Source organism: Vulpes vulpes, chromosome 10 (genome assembly GCF_048418805.1).
Source record: "Vulpes vulpes isolate BD-2025 chromosome 10, VulVul3, whole genome shotgun sequence".
NCBI classification, from domain to species: Eukaryota; Metazoa; Chordata; class Mammalia; order Carnivora; family Canidae; genus Vulpes; species Vulpes vulpes.
In genome coordinates this window covers 8303471-8322681 of record NC_132789.1, presented here as the reverse complement: position 1 = coordinate 8322681, position 19211 = coordinate 8303471, and the positions used below count along the sequence as shown (strand labels likewise).

The 19211-nt window shown below is 38.4% G+C and overlaps 1 protein-coding gene across 2 annotated transcripts in view; it reads right to left on the bottom strand.

Moving 5' to 3' along the window:
- ATP2A2 (ATPase sarcoplasmic/endoplasmic reticulum Ca2+ transporting 2) overlaps positions 1 to 19211 on the bottom strand; it is a 61047-nt gene that overhangs the window by 22407 nt on the left and 19429 nt on the right. For both annotated transcript variants that reach the window (XR_003238132.2, XM_026018823.2), the window contains exons 6-7: positions 2597 to 2677; positions 302 to 387 (exon numbers count right to left, since the gene is read on the bottom strand). Coding sequence is in view for 1 of the 2 variants with exons in the window: in XM_026018823.2 (XP_025874608.2) it covers positions 302 to 387; positions 2597 to 2677 (167 nt within the window). In the remaining variant the exon portion in view is untranslated. The remainder of the gene's footprint in view (positions 1 to 301; positions 388 to 2596; positions 2678 to 19211) is intronic.

The window sequence follows — 19211 nt, the reverse complement described above, 5'->3', positions numbered from 1 at the left end:
GACATCTTTTATAGGCTAATAAGCCTTTCCCACACAAATCTAGTTTTCTAGGTTTATAGATAAAAAATTTAAAGCTGTTTGACCTAATCTTTTTTTTTTGACCTAATCTTTTATTCCTCCTCAAAAACCTGCTAATTAAAACAACTGACATCGGGGCACTTGATTCAAAGGTTGGGGTTGTAGAGTTCAAGCCCCACACTGAGTGTAGAGATTACCTAAAAATAAACAAACTTAAAACCCTGCAGATTTTAAACTCTTGAGAATGTCTCCCAATAAAAATGCATTTGATGTAAGTACTTACAGAAAAGAGCATATTCTTTTTATCTTGATTGACAGCCCGTGGATCTGGGACCGGGTCAGTGTGCTTGATGACAGACACAGACTCACCTAAGCAGGTTGTAAGAAGGGATGGTTAGGTCTGTGCAATTCAGCAATTCACACCTAGAGCCTGGGCCTTTATCCAACTCATGCTACTACCACTCTCAGGAAAGGAGATAAGAGATCCAATTAGCTCAAAGGAGAAAACTAGTAAAATTTAGAAATAGAAACTAATTTCAGAGCAAAGAATGTCAGGATTAAAATCAATACAATTTCAAAATAAACTTAATTTTTTTTTAAACTTAATTTTGAAATAAAATTCCAGTCAACTGCCTTTATTTCCCAGAGTAACTATTCAAATCTGGTTTATTTTCAGGTATCAACTTTATACTCTAATATTGTGAATATACATTTATACTTACTTGTTGTAAACTTACATATACACACTAACACTTCAAAAAAAGGTCCAAGTATATTTATTCCTTTTTTTTTAAAGGTTTTATTTATTTATTCATTTATTTATTTACTTACTTACTTACTTATTCATGAGAAACAGAGAGAGGCAGAGACACAGGCAGAGGGAGAAGCAGGCTCCACGCAGGGAGCCCGATGTGGGACTCAAGGATCACGCCCTGAGCTAAAGGCAGGCGCTCAACCGCTAAGCCACCCAGGTGTCCCGGTGCAGATATTTCTAAAGCAGTATTTTCATTTCTCATGTCTGGCATTAATGAACAAAAACAGGCTTCCCAACAGATGCTCCTCATTATATGTATAATGTATCTAGTACATTCATTGTGTTAAGAATAAATCTACTTGAGGGACACATGGGTGGCTCAGTGGTTGAGCGCCTGCCTTCAGCCCAGGGTGTGATCCTGGAATCCCGGGATCGAGTCCCATGCTGGGCTCCCTACATGGAGTCTGCTTCTCTCTTTGCCTATGTCTCTGCCTCTCTCTCTCATGAATAAATAAAATCTTTAAAAAAAAAAAAAGAAAGAAAATAAAGAAATATCTGTATTGGTGATGAGTGATCAGACATTGTTTCAGGAAAACAAAATTGAGAAACAACCAGCAGTTGTACTAAAAACACCACATGGAATATAAAGGACTACTTCTCTTGGAACTTTTACAATGTCCTGTTGAGCTTGGTTTCAACTTTACTTAACATCACTTATGAAATATACAATTGGGGTTGGTCTGAGTAATGTGAAATATGGCTCCAGCTGTTCATTTAAATTTTAGGTAGCCACCTCCACTCTCCATGTCTGAAACAAACCTGGTTCCTCAATCTAGCCTGAAACCACGATATGTTAACATAAACCACTGTAGAAATTTCACGAAAAGTTTAAAAGCTAATTATTTCTGTGGGCACACAGAATCTTATGAAAGATTCTGAAAATCTTATATGCACCACACCTAATCAGTTTCCCAACATTTTATGGCTCAATCAGCTTTTAGCTTGTTGCTGCTAGGGAGTTTCAGTAACTAAGCTATTCATAGAGAAAACAATAAAAGAGCCCAGTTTACTCAGAGCACTACCTCCTAGGACTTCAGCTGCTTTTCAAAACTGAAAATCAGATAAATCTTGATTACCTTTGGATTTTCTATTTACTCTATTTAGTTCAGATTAGTATTGTGTTTAAGTTAATCTTCTGACCACCTTACTTCCAGTGACTAAGAACCCTCCACCCTAACACTGCCTTTATCAAACAAAACTGGAAAAATCTTCCAATCTCAAATCTAAGTGTGCAAACTTTGGGCAGTAAAACAGTCACCATTTTGGGGGGTGCTAACTTTTGTTAATTGTACATCTGATCATTGCAAAATATGTTAGATGCAAGATTAGCATCCCTCCAATGAAAAAAATTACAGCTCTGGAAACTTTCTCCTGCCCGGGGATGGAACTAAATAATTAATTCGTTTTCCACAGAACAGGCAACAACCTTAATATTATTACCTCTACTAATGTAGGAATTTGTAACTTTTTTTTTTAAAGAAAGTAAACACAATAGATTTTTGGTGAAAGATAATTTTTTATAAAATTAAAAGTAGAGGTTTTATGGGATGAAAGCCAAGTTTGTTTTTAAAATACCTTTAAATCTGATACACTGAGGAAAGAAAAAAAAAAAGCCTGATTTCTATAGCATTAAGAAATAAATACCTTGGAGAGGATTAAGATGAAACCCCATAAAGGGACAGTGGGGGCAGGAGCTGACTGACTCAGTAAGGGGTCAGAACAGGGACTTCAACATTTAGGGACTTTCCAACAAATAGTACTTACCTGTGAGAATGGACTGGTCAACTCTTAGAGTTGTAGATTTGATGGATGTTAATCTTATATCAGCAGGAACTTTGTCACCAACTAATTGGGGAGAAAAAAGGTAACTAAAATAAGCAACTTTTTCAATTCATGTTTCATAGAGATGAATCGGTCTCCAAATAAAACAAATTTTAAAGAAAATATATAGCCTATATACAGCACAAATACATAAAAATCTGTTAAATTAAGCAAGATAATCAACTCCTCTCTAAGGTCATAAACACCTTTGCTATATAGATACCAGACATGAATTACACAGGAAGGAAGACAATAATGCTTGAGAAAACCTCCAGGGACACATCACACACACACAAAGCATGGTGAGGAGCACCAATTGTCTATGCCATGGTTTATCATCAGAAGAGCTAAAATATCATGAGTAGGTACAAATGGCTAAAAAGATACTAAATAAATCTCACTCATAAGAGGAATGAGAAAACTACAGACATCACTTTTAAACTAACAAATTGACAATCAACAAGAGTTGAGAAAATGCACCAAGTCTGCAAGGATGTATAGTGTTAGTGCACTGTTAACAAGGACAAATTAAATACATGTAACATCACTAAATATTCTGTGTAAAAGAAATAGCCCATTCAGTGTTTATAATTCAACTCTGCTTACAGACTTTGTGACCACCCTTATTTGCTGTTGAGTATGAAGAAAAAACTTACAAAATCTCTGGAAGGCAATACGGCAATATATATCAAAACTACAAAGCATAATCTTTTTACCCCACATAATCCACTACAACAAATATACTCTTTAGATAGGCTCCACAGAAAAGGTTTAGTCACAGCATAGTCTTTTATTAACAGTAGAAAGGTGAAACAATTCCATTTATACTAAAGTGAAAATTTCCTCTAAGATATACTGTATATTGGGGAGCCTGGGCGGCTCAGTTGGTTAAGCATCTGCCTTGGGCTCAGGTCATGATCCCAGGGCCCTGGGACTGAACACTGTGCACTCGGCTCCCTGCTCAGCAGAGTCTAATTCTCCCTCTCCTTGCTTGTGCTTTCTTGTCTCTCTTTCTCTAATAAGCAAAATAAAACAAAACAGTATAAAATAAAATATATACTGTATATTAAGAGGGAAAACATAAATGTGAAGAATCACCTATAATGAAGCTATCATTCATATAAGGAAATACCTCTGAGAAGGTGTTATAAATATCTTAATGCTGAGTAACTGGGTATGGAATGGAGGGAGACTTTTCACTTTGTACCCTTCAGTACCTTTTGAAATTTATCAAATAAATGAATAAATCTCTTGCATCATTTCAAGAGCAACTGTAAATCAATGGAGTCTTCTTCCCTGGGCCAAAGAGCTCCTTTAACAGCAGCTCTTAAAGGGCCCACATCTCTAATTTGTATAGAGTAAACAGTGCAGATGAAGGAACAGATTAAGCCAGTGTTTTACATGGGTCTTGAGAACAGCATCTAGTACTCTGTAGGCTTTCAAATATTGCTGAATACATACATATCAGTATCAAAACAACTGGAAGTTAAAATAAATGTACAATAGCTTTCCCTGATTTTCTGAAAGGTAACTAAGGTAACAGGAAGTCTGATACATGGGAGAGTTAAAAATTAGAACAAGTACAGTCTCCCCTAGAATTGCACATAGCTTTTTGTTATTTATTTATTTATAAAGATTTTATTCATTTATTCATGAGAGACAGAGAGAGAGAGAGAGAGGCAGAGACACAGGCAGAAGGCAGGCCCCATACAAGGAGCCCAACATGGGACTCGATCCTGGGACTCTAGAATCAGGCCCTGGGCCGAAGGCAGGCACCAAACCGTTGAGTCACCCAGGGATTCTCTGCCCCCCTTTTAAGATTTTATTTATTCATTCATGAGAGTCCCAGAGAGAGAGAGAGAGAGAGAGAGAGAGAGACAAAGAGAAAGAGAGAGATAAATGAATAAATAAGAGATTTATTCATTTATCTAGAGACAGCTAAAAAGAGAGAGAGGCAGAGACACAGGCAGAGGGAGAAGCAGGCTCCATGCAGGGAGCCCGATGCAGGACTAGATCCTGGGACTCCAGGATCATGCCCTGGGCTGAAGGTGGTGCTAAACCACTGAGCTACCCAGAGATCCCCTTGTTTTGTTATTTAAAGAGGGTGTATAGGTGTGTGTGTGGAGGGGGCGGGGGCGGCAGAGAGAAAATCATGGAGCCTGATGTGGAGCTCGATCTTACAACCCTGAGATAAGGACCTGAACAGAAATTAAAGTTGGGGGACGCCTGGTGGCTCAGCGGTTAAGTGTCTGCCTTCGGCTCAGGGCATGATCCTGGAGTTCTGAGATTGAATCCCACATCAGGCTCCCCGCATGAAGCCTGCTTCTCCCCCTGCCTGTGTCTCTGCCTCTCTGTGTGTGTCTCATGAATAAATAAAATTTTTAAAAAATTAAAAAATTAAAAAAAAAGTTAGATGCTTAGACAACTGAGCCACCCAGGTGCTCCTGCACATCATACTCTTAAATGTTCACTTTCTATGCTTACTCTACATACTTAATTTTAATTCTCACTGGTTATATATAAACTGGCATTATAGCCATTCTGTCCAAGTAGATTTATTTCATTTGTTATGCCTTCAATTTAGCTTTAATTTTCCTGCATTTCAGAGCTCTGAAGTTTAGGAAGAGTATGATTGCTTATTGAGCTCCAGTTCATTAAACAACCCTGTAGCCTAACTAGGATATGTGCTCACAAAGCGGCCCAGAAACAGACTGTCAGTATATAATCTCAAGAGGTAAAGATCATCCTTGCATTTGACTGCAGGGACACATTAAGTTAAGGTGAAATTCCTGCTGGAAATGCTTATGCAACAAACTGCAATACACCCTGAATGAATAAACGTGTATTTTTCACTTAATTCTGCTCCTACTACAATAAACCATATATGAGACTTAAGTGACCTACAACCGCTAAAACGCCCCATCAAAATGAAAAATTGAAATCATTAAAATTTTTTTTACTATATTTTATTTCTGGATGTCATAATTAATTTGATCATGATCTTGAACATGAAAATATAAGGTTCAATGACAAAAATATGACCCTAAATGGAAATATTACTTGAAAATGTTTCTTGCTGTCAGAGGCAGTTTATGTCACAGTTCTACAGCAGCAAAAAATTTCTAACATGGTACAGAGGTCTCCACAATCTGTTAAGTACTATGACACATGCCCTCCAACAGCTGATCATATCAACAATTTAAAAGCAGAATATTTCTTAAAAAAAAAAAAAAGATTTTATCTATTTGGGAAGGATAAAGAGAGAGAGAGAAAGCAAAGAGCTCAAGAGTCCAGGTGGGGTGGTGGTGGTAAAGTAGCAGACTCCCTGCTGAGCAGGGCTTGATCCCAGGATCCTGGGATCATGACCCGAGCGGAAGGGAGGTGCTCAACTGACCAAGCCACCCAAGTGCCCCAACATTTTTTAAAAATTCACTTATTTTAAAGGGAGAACATAAAGAGGGTGGAGGGGCAGACGGAGCAGCAGACTCCCATCTGAGCAGGGAGCTCAGTGTGGGCTTGTAGTCTTATATACCTACCGCATTTAAAGCCAGTCAATCTAATATTCAAACTGAGGATAAACTATAAGAGGACTCAAAAGAAGTACCTTGGCATTTATTTTTCTGTGTTTCACTGCAAGCTCAGAGGATTTGGATTTAAAATGGGTGGAACATATCTTTGAGGCAATAAATACCAAGGTTAAATTTCTTTCCTGGGTAACATGGTCAACATACTAGCTATTAGTTTACGGCAGTATCAATAACCACATATATGCATTAAAAATTATACTGGCATTATTTTAAAAAACCAGCTACTTTCCCCCTAAAGGTTTATTTATTTATTTAATTACTTTATTTATTTTTTCCTGAAGATTTTATTCATGAGAGACACAGAGAGAGGGGCACAGACACAGGCAGAGAGAGAAGCAGGCTCCATGCAGGGAGCCTGACGCAGACCTCGATCCAGGGTCTCCAGGATCACACCCTGGGCTGAAGGCAGCGCTAAACCACTGAGCCACCTGGGCTGCCTGGTCGTTTTTTTTTTTTTTTAAGATTTTATTTATTTATTTATTTATTTATTTATTTATTTATTTATTTATTTATTTATTTATTTATTTATTTATGAGAGAGAGAGAGAGAGACAGACAGACAGACAGACAGACACAGGCAGAGGGAGAAGCAGGCTCCCTACTGGGAGCCTGCCACGAAGAATCTCCAGGATAATGCCCAGGGAAGAAGGCGGTGCTAAACTGCTGAGCCACCTGGGCAGCCCCCTAAAGGTTTTTTTTTTTAAAGACTACTTTTAAGCAATCCCTGTACCCAACGTGAGGCTCAAACTCACAACTCTGACATCAAGAGTTGCATGCTCTACTGACTGAGCCAGCCAGGTGCCCCTGTCCCAAAGGTCTATTTTAAATATATGAAAGTCACGTTCTTGCTGTATAGAAATTGTATGGATACACATTTAATTGCTGGCCAAATATTTAGGAATGACTCAGATATCAAATGCTAGTAGAACAAATGACCTGGGAAGCCCTTAAAAATTGACCTCAAGCTTTTCTCAACATTTCTTCCAACTGACAACAGCCTTTCTACTGGGAGGCAATGAAATATTTAGGAATTAAAAAAAAAAATCATCTGGGAGCCATTTACAAACTATACAATCTCAGGACCTGCTCTTCAAGAATCCAGTTCAATATATTTGGGGTGGGGTCAACGAATCCAACTTTTAAAAAGCTCTCTGAACACTAAAAAAATAAAAAACAACCACCACTACCAAGCATAACTAGGTTACAGATCCCATGAAGGACTTATTCAGAACAGCTTGTTTCTTTTGTACTATTTCTCATGTGCCAAATATGCCAGTTTTAGACCTAGAAGACCTTAAGTCCCCCAACACCTGAGAAATTTATTACCTTAAATTTTTACATTGGGAGCACCGGGGTGGCTCAGTAAAGCATCTTGACTCTTGATTTTGGCTCAGGTCATGATCTCAAGGTTGTCAGACTGAGCCCCACAACAGGCTCTACACTAAGCATGGAGTTGGCTTGAGAGTCTCTCCCTCTGTCCTCCCCCTGCTCACTCACAAGAGTGCTCGCTCTCTCTCAAACTTTTTTTTTTTTTTTTTTAAGATTTTATTTATTTATTCATGAGAGAAAGAGATAGGCAGAGATACAGGCAGAGGCAGAAGCAGGTTTCTCACAGGAAACCCAATGCGGGACTCGATCCTGGAACTCCGGGATCACGACCTGAGCCAAAGACAGATGCTCAACCGCTGTGCCACCCAGGCGTCCCTCTCTCAAAGTTTCAAACTTAATTTGTTTCCATTTGAAACTGATCTCTGGGGCACCCGGATGGTTCAGTCTATTAAGCATCTGCCTTCAGCTCAAGTCATGATCCCAAGGTCCTGGGATCCAGCCCCACATCAGGTTCCCTGCTCAGCAGGGAGCCTGCTTCTCCCTCTCCCTCTGTCCCTTCCTCTGCTTGTACTCTCTCTTAAATAAATAAAATCTTAAAAAAAGAAAACAAAACCAAACCCTGATCCCTATGGAAAGGTAGTATAAATCCATAAAGCAGCATCAATCCAAACTGGTCCTAAAAACCTATGTTCTAGTATTCTCTTAGCTAGAAAAACGCTCACATCATCCTATTCAACCCATGTCCTCATTTTAGTTATAGGAAACTGAAGCTCAAAGTAAAAGAGGTCTTGCCTAAGGAACTTCAATTAATGAAAGACTTCTTTTAACCTGCTGTGTGACTCTGTGCTTTTTGCTTTTAAGAGTCAATTTAGGATTGAATCTATTAGGAAGCACACGCTAAGGAAGCAAATCGATAGGTACTTTTCAAACTAAGGCATAATCTTCCTTTGTCTTCAGGCTTCTGCACATTTCAGACAGAGGGTTTTGTGAGTGAGGAGCAGGCAGTGCGGTTCCTGATGACTGCACCCAGTAATATTTCCCTGATGCGGCATGTCAATGCCCTTAGGGCAAGTGGTAGTGGAAAATTCTTACTCTTGCCAAGGGGATGCTCTGCAATTTTTTCCTCTGAAATTTTTTCCCTGTCTCTTGGGTTCTGGTGGTGTAATAAGAGAATAAACTCTATTATAAATACCTCCCATTTGTTTAACATCTGACACTTTTCAAATTTAGCTCTTGGCTTCATAAATCCATAGCTCTTTCATCTGCTACCACGATAGGGATTTCCACTCTGAACAAAATCCTCAATGTATACTTTGTGCTAGATCACCAAGAATACAAGTCAAAGAAATTACTCTGCTACATCTCAGAAATCTTTATTTTAGAGAAAACCTTATCTTAAAATCTAGGAAAGAATGTTCGTAAGCCGTTGTACTTAAACGATGTTACATATTTTATCACAAATGAGGGATCCCTGGGTGGCGCAGCGGTTTAGCGCCTGCCTTTGGCCCAGGGCGTGATCCTGGAGACCCGGGATCGAATCCCACGTCAGGCTCCCTGCATGGAGCCTGCTTCTCCCTCTGCCTATGTCTCTGCCTCTCTCTGTGTGTGTGACTATCATGAATAGATAAATAAAACTTAAAAAAAAAAAAATGAATACTGATGGGGTTGTCTGGATGGCTCAGTCAGTAGAATGTGTGGTTCTTGATCTCTGGGCTGTGATGCTCCTGCTGGGTATAGAGATTACTAAAATCAGCATTACTCAGAAAAGGCCTTAAAAATATTTATTTATTTTATAGGGAGTTCTATAAAATAGAGTGTAGGGGAGTGGTAGGGGAAGAAGGGGGCAGAGGAAGAGAGAATCTTAAGGGGTCTCCACATTAAGCACAGAACCTGACCTGGGGCTCCATCTCACAACCCAGAGATCAAGACCTGAGCCAAAACCAAGAGTCAGATGCTTAACCAACTGTGCTACCCCAAAGTGCCCCTCAGAAAAGGCTTTTTTATGAATTGGTTATATGGGGGGGGGGGGGGGGGGGATTTTAACTTATTGTAACAATTTCTACCAGCTATTCAAAATTTTTCTAAGGAAAAACTGTAAATAAGATCAGAAATTATCTCCTAAGTATCACTATTATTTTTTAGTTTAACTGGCTCCTAGGAAAAGCAAGCTATAATAGAATTAATCTAAATTACTTAAACATTTAACTATGACTCAAACATTTTTATTATGTTTCCAAATTGAGTCATAGATTTTATAGTCAGGCAGAGTGAAGGAAATTCCTCACTTGTGAAGCCCACTTGCCTGCTTTCTCCAGGACTCAGAGTGAGCAGGGAAGGAACATCACAAGTCGCCATAGTACACCAAGTTTGATCCCTGTCCATTTTTCTGGGAGTATTACCCATGAGAAGACTCATCTTTCAAAACAGCAAATGGACAAAAAAAAAAAAAAAAAAAAGACAAAATCTAACACTCTTTTTTTTTTTTTTAATGATAGTCACACAGAGAGAGAGAGAGAGAGAGAGAGAGAGAGAGGCAGAGACACAGGCAGAGGGAGAAGCAGGCTCTATGCAGGGAGCCTGATGTGGGACTTGATCCCAGGACTCCAGGATTACACCCTGGGCCAAAGGCAGGCACTAAACGGCTGCGCCACCCAGGGATCCCAAAATCTAACACTCTTAAATAAAATGTTTCAATAGCTTCTTCCTCCCAGGATTGAGATCAAATTTAACCATAGCACCTCCCAGGACCTGGCTGTTGCTTGCCTCTTACCACTATCCCCCCACCCCTTCCTCTAACTTCCAACACAATGGTTTCCAATTCTTCAAAGTTCCTTCTGAGTCTTCACACACCCTCTTCCCTCCACCCCATTCCACCCCACCCACAAGGCTTTCTGCAAACTCTCACTGTAGGCTGCCATCCCCATTCCATGTGCCCAGATAGCATGTCCTTTCCTTTCCCAAGACGCTCACACCACATGCTCAGTAGTCATGCTCGCAAAGTCTTCCTACTACACCAAAAGCTCCATGAAGCACACACTCAAAAAAATAAAAAATAAAAATAAATAAATTTAAAAAAATTTTAAAGTTTAAAAAAAATTTAAGAAAAAAAAAAAAAAGGGCACACACTCAGTCACCATTCCCTTAGCCCTGTGCTGGTGCACGGTGGGCACCAGAGAAATATCTGTCAATGAATGAAGTACTTGCACCATTACTTGCTTTAATAAACAAGCATCATAGACTTAGGATGATTGTCAAGTTGAAAAATGTCACAAAGCAAAGAACAATGAAGAGTCAGGACCAAAGAGATCTCAGACTTGGCTGAGCTGAATGAGGCAACAGCATTGTTACTTAAATTCTACATTTAGACTATAAACCCACCCCTCCACCGTGGCTCAAACCCATATATGCTAGCAGAGATTAGTGGTGAAGGCGAAAGAGCACATGTGAGACCAGGGCTTTAGCTGGTAAGGCAATGAAGGCTGCCAAAGAATTGTCCTTAGATGGTAAAAGCAAGAAGTGTCTAGAATATCAACTAGACTCCATTTACATAATGGCATTTAAGTCTGAGCACCAAAGAAAATCATCAAGATGGCAAAGGGTTTGAAAATAATTACATGAACAGCTGAAAGAGCTAAAACTAACTTGGAAATAAAAACTTTAGCACACATCACACTGTGAGCACTCAAGACTCCCCCTTCCACCATAAACAACTGCCATGTGTGACTGGACAAGCTCAGCAGCTCCAAGTTCAAGTCGTTTCCTTCCACTTCCAAAAGGGCCATGAATTTACTCTCACCTCCCTAACAGTATCATGGGAGGAGGAATAAAACTTTTGTGTGACTACAAAGTGAAAAACTAACGTACAGAATAGACAAGTATATTTTAGCTTGTAATAAGGAATATTTTTTAATAAAATGGATTAAAAAATGGCATAGCTGGTCCTAAAGAGCCAAGGTTCCAGTTTTTGGAGGTTTAAGCTAAGGGCTCAAGAGATGCTACAGAAGAAGCCCATCACTAAGCAAGCTTACAGCACACAGATCCGGCATACCCACCAACAGTTTTCTCATTATTACAAAAGTAAAGACTATTTTTAAGAGGTGAAAACCTGTTCCTCAGTCTCCTTATCCAAATAGACATCATCATCCAAATAACATCTTTCTCTCCTATACATTTCTCTACTGGTAACACTTATTAAAACTTTATTAAAAGAGAAATCACAAACTTTTACATTAATACGTACATATCTGTCTCATGCTTTTTAAATGTCTGCATAGTGATAACACCCACTAAAATGTGGGGAATGCTTGTTTATTCTATACCAATCTTTATGGTTTGGTCTTTATGGTTTACTGACAACCTTCACGTGATTATCTTCATTCCCAGTTTAGAGATGAGGCACAAGCGAACTTGCTCAAGGTTACAGGGTTTAGATCTGCACTACATACTAAATCAGTCACCATTTCCATGGCCATCTAGGCATTTTTTATTTTTCCTATTATACTGTTATATGCTGAACATCTTTGTGCACTGAGATTACTTCTGGAGGATAGATTCATAGAAGCAGAATTTTCTCACAAACATATAATCCCACTACATTCAATTCTTGGAATTTCTTCATTTCACAATCTTTTATTGTTATGAGCATTGGTAATACCAAGTGCTTTATTTTTCAAAATTCTTTTATCTTCAAGATCAAAGTTGTTTTCTATTTTTACATAGTCAAATCTGGTGATCTTGGAAGCTCTGTATCACTTAGGAAATGTGTTCCCTAAACCAGGTGGTTTCTTCTAATTTTTCCAAAATCTTAATCACAGTGACATGAATGGAGTTGGTAGGTACTTACTGGTACTATGACTACCACTGAGTCATGGGGGAACAGGGAGGAGGTAATTACAGGAAATCAGGAAATGCCAGCCCCGGAGATTTCAGATGAGGCTTCAAGATCAACCAGTCCATAGTGATCTGATGGTCAGGGAAGCTTCCTGAGTTCCTTGTTTCTCAGGTTCTTCAAGTCTCAGCTGCCCTGATTGATGAATGAATGGCCCTAGGTCTCAAAACTCTACTTCTAATACATCTGGACCAATTTCTGTTAGACTATTTGCTCTCCTGCTTATGTACAAATTCTTAAGAACTTAACATCTCTGACTGTGAAACAGAACTATGACTTACAGAACAACTAAGATAATGATTTCTACACTATCTGGATGAAGAGGCTCAGATCCACACCTCTAGCTAGCCCCATTCTCCTATCCTTCTCACTGCAAAAACAACTCCATATGGGGGAAAAGGCAAGAGAGCAAACCTGTTCCCACCTTATTTGGTCATACATTTTTGCTTCTACTTCTCTGATCCATGTTAATCATTTCAGAGCATTTTTTTTTTTTTTAAAGTAATCTCTACTCCCAACGTGGGGCTTAAACTCATGACCTTGAGATCAAGAATCTCATGCTCTATCGACTCAGTCAGGCGCCCCATGTTTATCATTTTAGAAACAGGTGAAAACTAACAATATTCCAGCAATACTATGTAAATTGGCAATAAAATAATATTTTACTTAATTACATCATTTAAGTGCTTCTCCCCCTCCTCCGGCTTTGTTAAGATCAGCATATAACACTGTATAAGCTAAAGGTATACAACGTAATGACTTCATAAATTGCAAAGTGATTACAATTACTTAACATTCATCAGCTCACAGTTAAAAATATTTCTCCTGGTGATAGGAGCTACTTTTAGCAACTTTCAAATATACAAAATAGTATTGTTAGCTAGAGTCACCATGCTTGACATTATATCTCTTGAACACTGGTCTGATAACTGGAATGTTGTACCTTCTGGCCACCTTCACCCAATTCTTTCACCTGGATGTCCCTGGCAAACACCAGTCTGATCTGTTTCTAGGAGTTTTGTTTTTTTTTGATTCTACACGTAAGTGAGATCACACATGTACCTTTCTCTGACTTACTTAGCCTAACATCCTCAAGGGCCAATTTTGTTGTTGCAAACGGCATGATTTACTTCTCTTTTATAGGTAATATTCTACTGCATATATATAACACATTTTCTTTATCCATTCATCATCCATCAACAGATATTTGGGTTGTTTCCATGTATTGCCTATCGTAAACAATGCTACAAGCAATATGTAGGTACAGATATTTCTTTGGGATCGTGATCTCCTTTCCTTCAGATATATACTCAGAAATGGAATTGCTGGATCATATGGAGTGTGTACTTTTAAAAACCAAATAGCTAGATCCTGAGGTAGATTTCTGGGAAGAAGGACAAATGAACTGCCTTGAAAATGCATGCATGATTTTGAATGTATCTTTGGGGAGGGAGAATTCAATTCTCAAAAGGACTGCTATCTAGAAATGATTAAGAACTACTGTGCTAGAGCTCTGCTTCTCAAGTGTGAGCCACCTGGGAGCTTGGTCTAATGCTGAACAATCAGACTCCATTCCAGACCTACAGAATCAAAATCCACACTTTGACAAAAAGCACATGCACATAAAGTTAGAGAAACATTGCTCTAAGCGACTGGCCAAATCTACAGGCCTGTTTTTGTCTGTTTTTTAAAAAAAGCCCTCAATGGGGCACCTGGGTGGCTCAGCTGGTTTAAGGGTCCAACTCTTGATTTCAGCTCAGGTCATGATCTCGGGGTTGTGAGCTTCATCCAGCCCCAAGTTAGGCTCTGCACTCAGCTTGCAGTCTGCTTGAGATTCTCTCCCTCTCCTGCTACACCTCCCCCTGTTCAAGTGGGTATACATTTGTGCCCTCTCTCAAAATCTTTGAGAGAGCCCACAAGACAAGCATGTTTTTTACATTTTAAAGGCTTAATTAAAAAAAATTTTTTTTTCTATGGAGACTATATGGGGCCTACAGAACCCCAAATATTTACTAAAAGGCTCTATATACTCTCTCTCTCTCTGTCTCTCTCTCTCACACACACACACACACACACACACAGAGTTTACAAACTTTCCCGTTCATAGCACAGAACTGATGATGCCTTGGGTATTGTGTTAGGCATTAGGGAGCTTGGCAGTTATGGACTAAAGTGTCTGCTGACTCTTCAGTCAGACTGCTCCAATCCTTTTCTTCCTAAAAGCAAGAGTACACTTGGATTCATGGCCCCAGTAGCAAATGATAAGGCCATGTTATCAGAACTAGACATCTTTTAGAGCCAGAAAGCTCCTTAAAAAAGTCTACTCCAATTACCCAATTCTGCAGAGGTTCATTTATCCAGTGTCATGCAGAATTAGAATTATCTGGGTTCTTCTGCCAATCAGTCATCTTTCTATTTCACCACTTTGTCTTTCCTTCCCTCAACTGCTTGGAAACAATGCTGACGTTACTAATTTCTGTTACTGCAAGATGACTACTAAAAGTGAAATTTTTCTTCCCTTAGTTACCAAGTTTAAGAATTAGTTTTTTTATTGACTAAATCCCAAAATTGCTGGCCTTACTGAATATTTACTTTTCATTTTAGGAAATATAAAATCAATCTCTTGAGAAGCTAAAGGAAATCCTATTTGATGTTAAGACTGTGTCATTTCTATCACTTCCATAATCGTAAGATATAATTTGCTCTAACATATACTTATTATAGGACAGAAATCATCTAAGGATACCTATATCTTTGTACTACTCACCAACTCCCAGATCACCAACATACATAAAGTCTGTTTTAAACGATCCCAAAAACAATGGCCTTGAGAGTCAATAACCCCCCCAGGCATACACTGGAACACTTAAAATTCTAAAGTGAGGACTTTTAGGATGACCACAGCTTGATGCACCTTGGTAAGATTAGCAGATAGCCCAGAAAGCTTAAAAATATGGATGTTCACTTTTCATAAAATTATAACCAATTTTACTAATTTTGATTTCCATCCACCCAAATATTTTCCTGGTACTAAGATAATAATACAAAAGTAGTGTGGCTTCAAAATATGAAAATGTAGATAACTATCTCCATACTTTTCCTTGCCAAAGCAATTTTATTTGGCTCCTATATTCTAGATATTTCTAAGGTTTACAAAGCATTTGCTATGCATGCTTTCACAATGTCTCCTTGGAAAAGTCTACTCCAATTACCCAATTGGAAATGTCTACTCCAATTACCCTTATCCTTGGAAAGGTTATTAGCTGGTATAGCAACATCTGAAATTTAACTTCCTCAATCCCTACATCTTCCCCCTTCAAAAAAACTCCTGGTCCAGCCTAGCCTTCAGAAAGTTCAGCAAAACCACTCTAGAGTTGTTCAAAAGCTAGCAAAAAGAACTTTCTCACCTGAATTTAGGAGATGAACCCTATATCCAAAAAATGACTACAAAAGATCTCTTTTCTTTCTGCAAGTATCCAAATAGTAACTCCACACTTGCTATCATCTTCAAAATAATTCACAATATTCTCCAGTTTTTCAAATGATCACAGAACCCCTCAAGCTCGCCACTTAGATGGTGCATTGGTTGTGTCTGCTTTTGGCTCAGGTCATGATCCTGGGGTCCCTAGACTGAGTCCCATGTCAGGCTCCCTGCTTAGCAGGAGTCTGCTTCTCCTGCTCCCCCTCCCCCTCCCCCTGCTTGCTCTCCATTAAAAAACAAAAAACAAAAAACCCTCAAACTTAATTTCAGAATTTAAATGCAAGTATAAAAGCTATCATGTCTAAAAGCACAGTTTGTGCCATTTATCCCTTCAGGCTATGTAGAGAGTAAGACTGCCAAGAAATAATTTAGATCTACAGGTAAAATTCAAGTTCATTTCTATGGTTTCACAGAACCAAATTATTGGGTTAAATGCCAAATGGCACTGTCAATCAGATTATTAATCCTAATAAAAGCGGAAGTTAAAAAGCCTCAACATGTATAGTTTTAATATTATTTTTAAAAAAGATTTTATTTATTTGACAGAGAGAGAATGCACATACAGAGGGAGAGGGAGAAGCAGGCTCCCCACTGAGCAGGGAGCCCAGACACAGGGCTGGATCCCAGGACACCAGATCATGACCTGAGCTGAAGACAGATGCCTAACCAACTGAGCCACCTAGGCGCCCCCAGTGTTAATGTTTTAATAAATAAACACATTATTTTGTGTGGCTCAGGTTAAGTAGTCACAGTAGGTTTTTCCAAAATGTTTCATGTATCATTGTAAATGTCTTAGGATTACATCTTATCCAGATCAATGACCCACTGGTTCTAGTAATTCAACAAAACTATCTAGTTTGGATATAAATACGCAACCACCAAACAGAGCAAACAAGAATATACTGACAACCTAAAAACTAAATTGTGATGGGGCTTCAACATGATAAGGAACATCTACAAAAGCCCCAACATCAGACTTCATGATAGAAGACTATGCTTCTCCCCTATGATCAGGAACAAGACAAGGATGTCTGCTCTTGCCACTTCTATTCAATATTCTACTGAGGAGTCTCTATGGCAATTAAACATGAAATAAAAGGCACCCAGATGGGAAAGACACAGAAATATTTGTTTGCAGATGACATGATATTATAAATAAAAAAATCTCAAAGGACTCCTGAAAAACTATTAAGATGTCATGCCAGCAAGACTACAAGACATAAGAACAGACAAAAATCAAATGCATTTCTATACACTAGCAAAGAAAACAATCCCAATTACACATAGCTTCCAAAAAAAAAAAAAAAAACCTACCCATAAAATAAATAAAATAAGTATAAGACATGCATTGTAAACAACAGAATGCTAAAATAAAAGATCTAAATAAATGGAAAGATACTACATCATCACTCAAGTGGCATTTTCCTGCACGGGAAGATTTAATGTTGTTGATGGCCATATTCCCCAATATGATCTATACAATCAACAAAACTCTTATCAAGATGCCAGGTTGTTTTGTTTTGAGGAAATTAGCAAGCTAATCTTAAAATTTATATGGAAATATACTATAGAAAAAAACAACAACATAGAACAAACTCAATGATGTCAAAACTACACAAAGCTACAGTAACCAAGACAGTGTGGTGCTGGCATAGTGGAAAATGTAGTCAATTGATTTTTGACAAGGGTGCCAGGATAATTCAATGAATATGTCTTTCAACAAATGGTGCTTAGATAAATAGATATCCAAATGCAAAAGAAAGCTGGACCCCTATACCTCACACCATATATAAAACCTTTATGGGGATGCCTAGGTGGCTCAGCGGTTGAGCGCCTGCGTTCTGGCCAGGGCATGATCTGGGGTCCCGGGATCAAATCCCACATTGGGCTTGCTGAGAGGAGTCTGCTTCTCCCTCTGCCTGTCTCTGCCCCTCTCTCTGTCTCTCATGAATAAATACATAAAATATTTAAAAACAAAACCAAACAAAAAAACCTTTATGATTTCAGACCTAAGGCAGGACACTGAAAGCACAAGCAATAAAAAAAAAAAAAAAAAAAAAAAAACTGACAAATGGGACTTTTATAAAAATTGAAAACGTTCATGCTACAAAGGACACCAAGAAAACCAAGAATGGGAAAAATTCCTGCAAATCAAATCTGATAAAACAGAAAAAATATATACACGTATGTGTATATATATACATATATAAATAAAACACAGATCATTAAAAGGACATATAACCCAATTAAAATGGATAAGGATTTAAAAAGACATTTCTCCAAAGACAACATACTAACAGAAAATAAACACAGGACAAGATGTTCAACACCATTAGGAAATTAGGGAAGATACCACTTCATGGCTAAAATTAAAAAATAAATAAAAGACAGTAACAAGTGTTGGTGAGAATATGGAGAAACTTCCACGTTGCTGGTGGGAATGGAAAATGATGTAACCACTTAGGATAACAGTTTGGAAGTTGCTCAAAATGTTAAATAGAGTAGTCATATGCCCCTAGCAATTCCATGGCTAGGGGTGTACCTAAGAGAGTACACAAAAACTTTTTGTGTTTTACACAAAAACTTGTACATGAGTATTCACAGGAGTATTATTTATAGTGGCCAAAAAGGGGAAACAACCCAAATATCTGTGAACTGATGAATGGATAAATGAAATGTAGTATACCCAAATAAAGGCGTATTCAGCCATAAAAAGCAATGAGATACATTACCCACATGAATGAAGTATGTGACCCATGCTACATGGATGAACAATATGCCAGGTGAAGAAGGCAGTCTCAAAGTCTCAAAAGGCCATATATGATATGGTCCCATTTATACACAATATCCAGAATAAATTGTGGCTGCTGGGGCCTAGGGAAAGGGGCCAGCGGGAGTGACTGCTAATAGGTTTGGGCTTTCTTTTTTAGGGGATGAAAATATTCTGAAATTAAGATAGTGATGATGACCCCCAACTCAATATACTAAAAAAACCCATAGAACTGTATGCTTCAGAAGAATGACTGTTAAGGCATGTGAATTATATCTCAATAAAGTTGCTTAAAGAGAATTGTGACCTGGGCCTCTAACAAAGCAAAATATGATCTGCTTGTATACACTGAGTATACATTATATTCTCTAGCAAATGAGATACAGTTTATTATAGAAGCAATAAACCACAAAGACTCAGTTTCCTCAACTGTAAAGCGTGAACAGCAGCACACATATACAGGATGTACTCTGGTGAAGAACCAAACACTTGCAGCCAAGCACA